This window comes from Sorex fumeus, unplaced genomic scaffold (assembly GCF_029834395.1).
Source record: "Sorex fumeus unplaced genomic scaffold, SorFum_2.1 ptg000169l, whole genome shotgun sequence".
Lineage (NCBI taxonomy): Eukaryota > Metazoa > Chordata > Mammalia > Eulipotyphla > Soricidae > Sorex > Sorex fumeus.
In genome coordinates, this window is record NW_026606226.1 from 9,726,498 (window position 1) to 9,736,918 (window position 10,421).

The 10,421-nt window shown below is 44.7% G+C and overlaps 1 protein-coding gene across 1 annotated transcript in view; it reads right to left on the reverse strand.

Annotated features, from left to right (window-relative positions):
* ATM (ATM serine/threonine kinase) overlaps positions 1-10,421 on the reverse strand; it is a 115,932-nt gene that overhangs the window by 88,957 nt on the left and 16,554 nt on the right. The window contains exons 8-11 of the mRNA XM_056107616.1: positions 9,911-10,074; positions 5,025-5,188; positions 2,586-2,957; positions 1,393-1,587 (exon numbers count right to left, since the gene is read on the reverse strand). Coding sequence (XP_055963591.1) covers positions 1,393-1,587; positions 2,586-2,957; positions 5,025-5,188; positions 9,911-10,074 — 895 coding nt within the window. The remainder of the gene's footprint in view (positions 1-1,392; positions 1,588-2,585; positions 2,958-5,024; positions 5,189-9,910; positions 10,075-10,421) is intronic.

The window sequence follows — 10,421 nt, forward strand, 5'->3', positions numbered from 1 at the left end:
TTGGCTTAGAAGACCAAAACTTATTATTCTTTAAATGGAAACATAAATATTTGGATATAAATTGTAATCTCAAAAACTTAGATCCAAATTTTAATTGCTTTCTCTGAGATCTGGTCTTAATAAGTGAAATCAATGATGAAACAGCTAATTTGAGCATTGTATTTTCTAGTTTATCTGGTGCATGATTCTGAGAAGCACCAACATCATGTGTGCTGAGGATGCATAGAAAATACAGCAGATAACCGAAGACTCAGTGCTAGATGAGACCGGGGGAGTGTGTGTGTGTGTGTGTGTGTGTGTGTGTGTGTGTGTGTAAAATGCTGATCAGCTGAGTTCTGATTAAAATATGTTACTTTAATCAGAGGTCAGATTATGACCCTTTTCCAAGGTTTTCTACACTTGATCTGAGCTCAGAATTTAAAAAAGAAAGTGAAAAACATGAACATTCTTTCTGTTTGCTGTTAGATATGGCTACATCTGCAGTGAAAATGGAAAGCGCATATTTTCTGTGACTGTCATTTTCAGCACGTCCTTAGGAGTGGATTCACATAGATTCTGAAACAAAGAGTTAGTGAATTTCAGGTGAAAACATGGGGCCCAGAGGTGTTTCTTCAGTCAGTCAGTAAGTCAGTCAGTCAGCCCCAATTATATATGCCCAGTGTGCAGCTGAACAGAGAAGCTGCCTCACATTCTTAGGCCCTGACATTCCTGTGTCTCAGCCCCCCTGTTGTCTTTCTCTCACTTTCTCTCCCCATTCATTTTAACCTCTTTCACCCAGTGGTGCTCATCATTATAATTTCAGGATGCACCCAAGTTGGCTATGTATGGAACTGACAGAATAGCACAAAAGAACACCTGGTACCCAAAGAATTATATACGCTTATGCATGGGGCTGGAGCGATAGCACAGCGGTAGGACATTTGCCTTGCACGCATCCAACGTGGCCGACCCGAGTTCGATTTCTCCGACCCTCTTGGAGAGCCCGGCAAGCTACCGAGAGTATCTCGCCCGCACGGCAGAGCCTGGCAAGCTCCCCGTGACGTATTCGATATGCCAGACACAGTAACAACAAATTCTCCAATGGAGACGTTACTGGGCCCACTCGAGCAAATCGATGAACAACGGGAGGACAGTTACTAATGAACAGTTACTAATGCATGAATATCCTTCTCTGCTTACTCAATGACCAGGCAGAGTCAAAAACAAAGTGAAAAGGATTTACACAGATCCAGGCCTAAAGTCACAGAACACTGAAAAGACACTGAAAAAACCCCAAACAACTCTTACATATTCAGAGCTGGCCCAAGGCTACCCTGGTTATGAGTAGAGCATCTACTTGAGGGTGAAGACTTACAGAATCAAACCCCAACAGCCTGTGCGCGAGCACTTTACCTGTGAAGAACTGGGGGCAACTCTGTACTCTCTTCTAGGTCATCCTCCGGCTGACAAAGCAAGAGCCATTTCATTATCAATTCCTTTAAAGAGAAATTTCTGTTTACTTCGTATCCATTCAGTTCCATTCCTGCTTGGACTGTTTCCGGAACTGCAGAGGTGCTCAGCGCCAACGTCAAACAGCGCACTGCAGGACTGTACATGGAGCAGAGGACCACAGTCAAAAGGAAGCTCTTTGAGGTACACACAGTTTGTCTGCCTTGTTTCCTGTGGTGCTAGCAGTCCTGGGCAGAACCTGACACTTCATAAGCAGAAAGCAAACTTTTATAACAATACACAGTACTGCTAAAAAGAGTAAGGTTTATAAAGTGTATGCAAATAATTGGGCTGGAGCGATAGCACAGCGGGTAGGGCGATTGCCTTGCATGGGGCTGACTCGGCCAACCTGAGTTCGATTCCTCTGCCCCTCTCGGAGAGCCGGCAAGCTACCGGGAGTTTGTCACTCGCACGGCAAAGCCTGGCAAGCTCTCTGTGACTCTCCATGACGTAGTCAATATGCCAAACACAGTAACAAGTCTCACACTGCTACTGGGCTGGGTCTGCTCAAGCAAATCGATAAACAACGTGAGGACAGTCACAGTGACAGTGATGCACATAATTGTTTTTTGTTTTTTCAGTCACACCCAGCGATACTCAGGGGTTACTGCTCGCTTTGCACTCAGGAATCACTGCTCACAGTGTTTGGGGGACCATATGGATGTCAGGGATCGAACCTGGGTTGGCCGCATGCAAGGCAATTGCTTTACCCTCTGTATTATCAATCTCATACCCTCTCTCTAACTGTTAATTATTAAAGTCTTTACTCTTTTAAAACTGGACTTAGTAACCTCTTTACATCCGAAGCTAAATTTACATTAGGACTTTGAATATGGGCAGAAGAGATAGTATAGGAGTTAAGGCCTTGCATGCAGCTGACCCTGGTTCAATCCCCAGAACCATCTATGGGCCTCCAAGCACCACCATGAGCACAGAGCCAGGAGTGTGGCTCCAAGGTCTGTCCCCCATAAAGACCTCCCAATCAAAAACAGCTGCATTTGATCAAATATATCTCTAACTGAAGTTACAAATTACAAAAATAATAGGGAGAAAATAGACACAGACTGAAAATATGATATGATGCATAGTCAACTTACTATGAAGGTCTGCAAGCTGACCCTGTAAATACCTTCCAGAATTCTCTGTCAATCTCAACCAAATTGCCTTGAATGATGGCTTGAAGTAAGCCAAAATTTTCCGCTTGTGCTTGTTCAGTACTTATACCACGAAAAGCAATTGACCATATTTTAATCCAGAGTTTCCGCAAATCTGACTTCTGTGAGCATTCCAGGTTCGATTTTTTGCTTTGACACAGTGCAACTTCCGCCAGGCACCGCAGTACGTGTGGCCTGCGTTCCCCCTGGCCCCGCTGAGGGAGGAGCTGGTACAGGATCATCAGCAACGGGCACAGCTCAGAGTCTGGCAGACTTGCGGGGTACTTTGATATTAACTGAGTTGCAATCTGTAACCTGAAAGGAAAAAAAGGATCATTTCAAAACGGCCTTCTGCCATAAACAAGTGGTATGAAAGATGTATCCTCTTACCCTTTATCATACTATCCAAATAAACTGGCTCTTATTATTCATCCAAGTGAAAAGGCAGGAAGGTGATAAACTAATTTTTTTTTTACAAAAATGCTCAGGTGGTCTGCTCCATCCCTCTCTGGCTTGCTGTCACCACTTTTAGGTTCATTATTTTCTAACACAAAAACTCCAGGGTGAAGCAATAGTATATGGCTTAAGGACACGTGCCTTACAAGTAAATGGTCACAGTACAAACCCAGATGTCCTGAATAGTACCCAGATCCACTAGGTGTGACCCCATGCACTGAACTAGGATTGAAATGCGCCCCCACCCCCAATCTATGAAAGTGGGACTCGGCAAACAGCTCTAAGGTCTGGAGCACCTGCTTTGCACAGGGAGGCCCTGAGTTTGATCCCAGGCGCCACACACAAGGTGTCCTGAACAGAACTGGGTGCAGACTTTTTGCCCCAGTGTCACTGAACCCAAGTGACACTACATCACCAGCACAAATCTGGCCCGCACACCAGTTTAAATATCACGGGGAGTGGCTCCACACACAAGCTCTAATAATTCAGTTAGCAGTATTCTGAGTTATTGCACACACCCCTAATCTTCAGCTACTAGTAACATGTCTCCTGAAAAAGAAAAACAAACCAGAAGGCTGACTTTCCCTCTTAACATTTGTGCAGTTAAGTCAGTCAATATTTGAGACGAGTACTCAGGAAAGTACTTGATAAGATGAACTGTGGTCTGGGGTGATAGTATTGGGGTAAAGGCATTTGCCCCTCATCCTGCTGGCCCTGATTTAAACTCCAGCACCACATTTGGTCCCTGAGCATGGCCAGGGGTCTCTCCTAAGCACAGAGCCAGGAGTAATAACCTCTAAGCATTGCCAGGTCTGCTCCTCCACGCCCCCAAACAAAAACAAAAGAGAACAGGAACTTTATCTTCACTATTTTTGCAGTGCTGGGGACTGAACCCAGGTCACATGCATGCAGGTCAAGGGCTCTGCTGCTGGACCGTATCCCCAGTTCCAGAAACTTAACTTTAATCACCTCTACATCCCTAATGATTGGCACACACACGAGGTGTCTAATAACTAACTCGTGTTGAAAGGGAATTTACAGAATCCGAAACAGGCGCCCTCAATTACCTAAAATAAACATGAACACAAGCAACCGCTATTTAACCAAATAACTTTCCCTTCCAATTCAATTATGTGTAAATATTCCATCAATCTGGTAAAGATGAGAAAAACCACAAATCACAGTGCAATCTCTAAGTTTATACCTGTCCTCAGGTATGTTACTTAACTTCCTGGGTTTCATTTTCCTTTTTTATATGACAAAAAGGTTGCACTGGATGGAGTCTAAACACTCCTATCAAGCTCACAGAATGATTCCACAGATTTCCACAATTTATTTAAATGATTATAATTGGTATGAAACTAAAGAAGAATAAATAAGGGGAAAAAAAGCATTTTATCATGACATCAGGTGAGAATTATTTGATTTTTTTTTCTTTCTGGGTCACACCCGGTAATGCACAGGTGTTACTCCTGGCTCATGCACTCAGGAATTATTCCTGGTGGTGCTCAGGGGACCATATGGGATGTTCGGAATCGAACCTAGGTCAGTCATGTGCAAGGTAAATGCCCTATTCGTTGTGCTATTACTCCAGCCCTTCTTCTTTGATTTCTAAATGCTATTTTTAACTTCTTCATAAGCCGATTCTACATGCCAGCATGCCTTTGTGCTGCGGTATACAACTGTCCTCCGCTGAGTCAGACACTGGCTGCCAGGCTCCCATTCTCCCTCTTCGTGCCAGGGCTCGAGGCTTTGGAGAGGTAACCCCGGCATGGCAGAGGAGCCCTAACGTGGGTCTCAGCACGCCCCAGTCAATGACTGGCTGGGAGTGGACTCGTGACGTAGTTCTGGCCAGGGAGATGAAAAGATCCTTCTGGAGAAAGAATGCTGAAATGACACCAAACGAGAAAAAGAAAAGACACGTACCAAGGGACAAGATAAAAATCATTCTGGGATTTCTGAAGGTGGTCTTTTATGACTTCCCAGCCTAATTGTATTTTCTTCTTTTTGCAAGGTGTACCACTACAATCTTTTTGTGTGGTAGTGTAATACTGGGAAATCTCCAAAGATGTGATATCCTCATTAAAAACCTGGAGTATAAGGAAAAAGAAAAAGTTATTCTTTTCATTGCCATTGGTCATTAGGACACTGAACAAAAAGTTCATTAGGGGGAAAAATAAAACACACACACACAAGGGTTGGAGCTATAGTACAGCAGGTAGGGCATTTGCCTTGCAGGCGGCCGACCCAGGTTCAATTCCCAGCATCCCATACAGTCCCCTGAGCACCGCCAGGAGTAATTCCTGAGTGCAAAGCCAGGAGTAACCCCTGTGCATCGCCGGGTGTGACTCAAAAAGCCAAATTTCCCCACTTGATCACTTGACATCCCATTACTCATCGATTTGCTCGAATGGGCGCCAGTAACGTCTCCATTCATCCCTGTCACATGCTAATGTAGCCCAATGGCATCTACTCATTCTAGGAACATGAAGAGCTTCAAACCGATCGAAGAAGTCTGACCATCTCATAGGTGGGCAGCCACGCAATCTTTTGATGTCCTGTGGAATCCAGTCGGTAATGGATCCAGTCCAGCGGACATCTCCAAATTTCATTACGTGTCCTGCCCATCTTGGCAAACTAGACAGTGTCCCTGATCCTTGACCTTCGATGAAGGTCAGAACTTCGGATTCTTTCTCTCATCTGAGTGAAGCGTGATACTCCAAGCATAGCTCTTTCGATTCCTCTTTGGGAGACCCGAATAGCGTTCTCATCTTGTTTGCGTAGGGCCCAGGTCTCTGAGGCATATGTTAATGCAGGAAGAACACTGGAATCAAAGAGATGTGACTGGAGCTGGAGGTTCTTTGTTCTCTTAGCTATTTCTTCGACATTCTTGAAGGCGTTCCAAGCCGCTCTCTTCCTCCTGCGCAACTCAGGTGCCAGGTCATTCGTCATATTGACTTCTCGACCTAGGTACACATAACTGTTGCATTCGGAGATGTTCGTCCCGTTGAGAGTGAATGGAACGTCAGGAACAAGACCATTTCTCATAAATAGTCTTTGTTAGATTCAGCTGTAGTCCGACCTTTCCACACTCATGGTCGAAGTCGGCCAGCATTTGTGCCACTTGGCTGATGTTTGGTGCTATGAGAATGATGTCATCAGCGAAGCGTAGGTGGTATAGTTGCCAACCGTCTATCTTAACTCCCATTCCTTCCCATTCCAGTCGTCGCATAACGTTCTCGAGGGTGGCAATGAAGAGTTTCGGTGAAATGGTATCACCCTGCCGAACCCCTCTCTTGACATCGATGATCACTTCTTTGTAGAATGGTGAGATCCTGGTAGTGAATCCGCAATACAGCTCATGGAGGATCTTGATGTATTGCGCTTGAATGCCCTGATTGGCTAGGGCTTCAGTGACCGCTTCTGTCTCAACAGAATCAAAGGCCTTCTTTAAATCAATGAATGTTAGACAGAGTGGCATCTTGAACTCCCGAGAAACCTCAATGAGCTTGGTTATCGTGTGGATATGCTTAATCATGATGAATCCTTTGCGGATCCCGGCTTGATTGCATGGTTGTCCTTCATCTAGTGTTCTGCCAATCCTATTCAGGATGACTCGAGTGAACTGCTTGTACATGACAGACAATAGGAAGATCAGGCGATAGTTGCCAATGTCGTGGATGTCTCCCTTCTTGTACAGTAGTACAGTTCTGCTGGTTTTCCATTGGGACGGAGCCTTGCATTCAGACAGGTAGCATGTGAAGAGCCAAGCGAGTGTATTGATGAGTACTGACGGCACGTTCTTCAGGTGCTTGGGTCTGACCTTGCCTGGGCCAGGTGCTGTTCGCTTCTTTACCAATGAAATAGCATGTCGGATTTCAAAAGGGAGAACGTTGGGAACGACATATCCATCCTGCGGAATTTGGTATGTGGGCAGGTGGACATGGCTATCAAAGAGATCCAAGTAGAAGTCATGGATAATCTTCTCCATTGCCCTTCTGGAAGAGGTGATAGATCCATCAGGACATCGGAGGGCAATCATCCTGGTCTTGTAGTGGGCGAAGGACAGGCGGGTGTTGCAAATGCTTTTCCCAGCTTCTGCCGCAGGGAACCCAGGAGCAGGGATCCTCTGCCTGCTCCCAGCAGCCCGGCAGACCTCCATTACCTCCACTACCTCCACTACCCAGCCGCGGACGCCCTCCAGGATGCTTTTTAGATCATGTGGCCACAGGCAGCCATGCAACACATCTTAAAACATTTAATACAAGATTACTGCACCACATTTGAATGCATTGAAATATTGTTTGAAGCATGGAAACTCCTGTAAGGGTGATTAGAGGCCGCCCTAAAAGCCTCTATCCCTCTCGGAGAGCATGGCAAGCTACCGAGAGTGTTCCACCCACACGGCAGAGCCTGGCAAGCTACCCATGGTGTGTTCGATATGCCAAAACCAGTAAATACAATAGGTCCCATTCTCCTGACCCTGAAAGAGCCACCAATATGGCAGCGTTAAGAAGGATGAGGAAGGAGAGGCTCATAAAATCTCAGAACCGACCTAGGCTGCCAAAATGAAGGACAAAAATGACTGTACTTTCAATGCACGTACACTGGCATCGGATGCATCCATTGAGGACCTGATGGTGCAAGCGCGAAAGATCAAGTATGACATCACTGGTCTAACTGAGACGAGAAGGCGTCAATCACATCACGCCATTTTCGACACTGGGGAAGAACTGTTCCGTGGAACATGCAACAAAAGAGGTGTCAGTGGTGTCGGTGTCCTTGTCAACACAAACTTGGCCATAAACACTGATTCATTTGAATGCCTAACAACCTGATTCGGACGATTACACTTGAATAGATGTGGCTCACTGCCAGCAGTTTCTATCGTCGTCTATGCACCAACATCCAATTATTATGAAGGAGAAATTGAGTTCTACATGGAGCTGAAGAAGATGTATAAAGAAAAACCACACCTTCTACAAGATCACTGTTGGTGATTTCAATGCTAAGATAGGACAGAGAAGATCAGCCGAAGAACTTCACATCAGGACCCATGGTTTAGAATGGAACAAACAGGGTGAGAGACTGTCTGAGTTCATCATGTCCACCAAGACCATCCATGGTAACTCGCAATTCCAGAAGGCCGAATCTAAACATTGGATATGGGAGTCTCCTGGTAGACGTTTCCACAACGAAACTGACCACATCATATTCAATTGATGATTCTGCCTGATTGATGTTGCTGTTGTCCCAAAATTCCAAATGGGACTGGACCACTGTCTCCTTCATGCAAAATTCTACTTCACAGAGCGGGGAGAAAGGGCTGCAAAGTTTAAGAAGCGAACTCCCAGAACGTCCACCAACTGGGAGCTCTTTGGTACTACTGCCGAAACATGGGAAGATGCCACCGTTGACAACATTGACGAGGAATACGATCGACTGGTTCAGCACCTCCATGATTGTGCGAGGAACGCCGAGAGAGAGATAGCCACAAAAAAGACAACTGTCTTCGAAAACTCTCGAACTCATTTGCCAACGTGGCTTGGCGCAAGCCTCAGGCAACCGCAAGCGAACGTTCGAGCTCGCAAAGCAGTGCAGAGATGCGATCAAGGAAGACCTCAAAGAGAGAAGAGCAGCAGTGCTGGCAGATGCGGCAGAAGCTGGGAAACTTTCTCCACAAGTACAGGTAGTGGACAAAGCCAGAGTAATACATTACAGGAAAATGTAAACATAGAAATATAATAAGAAACTAACAATTTATATGACTAACACACACTTTGCATAAAACCAAAATACATTAAATCGTTAGCAGCAAGTAAAAAGTATTTTTTAGGATGTTAAATCTCTGGGGAGAAAATTTTTATTTAAACATTAAGCTGTTGGGGCTGGAGAGATAGCACAGCGGGTAGGGCATTTGCCTTGCATGCAGCCAACCCGGGTTCGATTCCCAGCATCCCATATGGTTCCCTGAGCACCGCCAGGAGTAACTCCTGAGTGCAGAACCAGGAGTAACCCCTGTGCATCGCCAGGTGTGACCCAAAAAGCAAAAAAAAAAAAAAAACCATTAAGCTGTCAACTGATAAATGGATATGAAAAAAGTCTTTACCCATTTCTCACTTCAACCCATATAACTGTAAAAAGAGGGTGAAATGCTGATTTATGAATGATGCTTGAAAACATGTCCAGTGAGTCAAGCTTATATACTGTATGATTCCATTTATCTGAAAAATCCCAAAGAAAAAACTGTAGCACTGTAGCACTGTCCTCCCATTGTTCATTGATTTGCTCGAGCGGGCCCAGTAACGTCTCATTGTGAGACTTGTTGTTACTGTGTTTGGCATATTGAATATGCCACGGGGAGCTTGCCAGGCTTTGCCGTGTGGGCCAGATACTCTCGGTAGCTTGCTGGGCTCTCTGAGAGGGGCGAAGGAATCGAACTCAGGTAGGCCGAGTTGGCCGGGTTGGCCGTGTGCAAGACAAATGCCTTACCCGCTGTGCTATCGCTTCAGCCCAGTATGATTCCATTTATCTGAAAAATCCCAAAGAGGAAACTGAAGACACAGAATTCACTGGCAGGAACTGGAAGATGCAGAGAATTGGGGAACTGATTGATAAGAGGTTTGAAGTGTGTTTGGGGGTGATGAGAGTATTCTGGAATTAAACAGTAGTAATAGTTGTGTGACAGAAGAAATGTTAGAAGGGTAATACAGATAGTTACAATATTTGGAAAAGAACAGTAATTTTACAGGTTTCAAGATCCTCATAGTCGGAAAATGGGAAGTTTCAAGATGTAAGAAGGCTCACTGTACCTGGTGACAAACGTCTGCCATCAATTCTATCAAGTTTTCCTTGACAGAAATATTGCGAGTTCCCGAGGAATATTTTCCTCGACTTCCAAAATTACTTATCTCATTAACTAATAGATCATATAAGTTGTATAAGATGCTTTTCCATTTTCTTGATTCAAAAGCACCTGAAAAAAAAACCAGAAAGAAAAATTATACACATATTTGCACACACACACACACACACACATACACACACACACAAACACACACACAGAACTATCTGTCTATTCAGGGAAAAAGAACACTAAAATACACCTGGTCTAATCTTTGATTCAGCGCTTAAGTCTCCTCTGCCAACATCCTTGACAGGCTCTATTTCATATCTGTCCCTTTCACAGTTAATAGTATTGGTTGAAATTCTTCTATATCCTAATTTAACTTTCTTTAACTAAAAATTTCATTTTTTTTTAATATTGGGGCCATACCCCACTGTCCTCAGTGATTACTCCTGCCTCTGCACTGAGAGATTGCT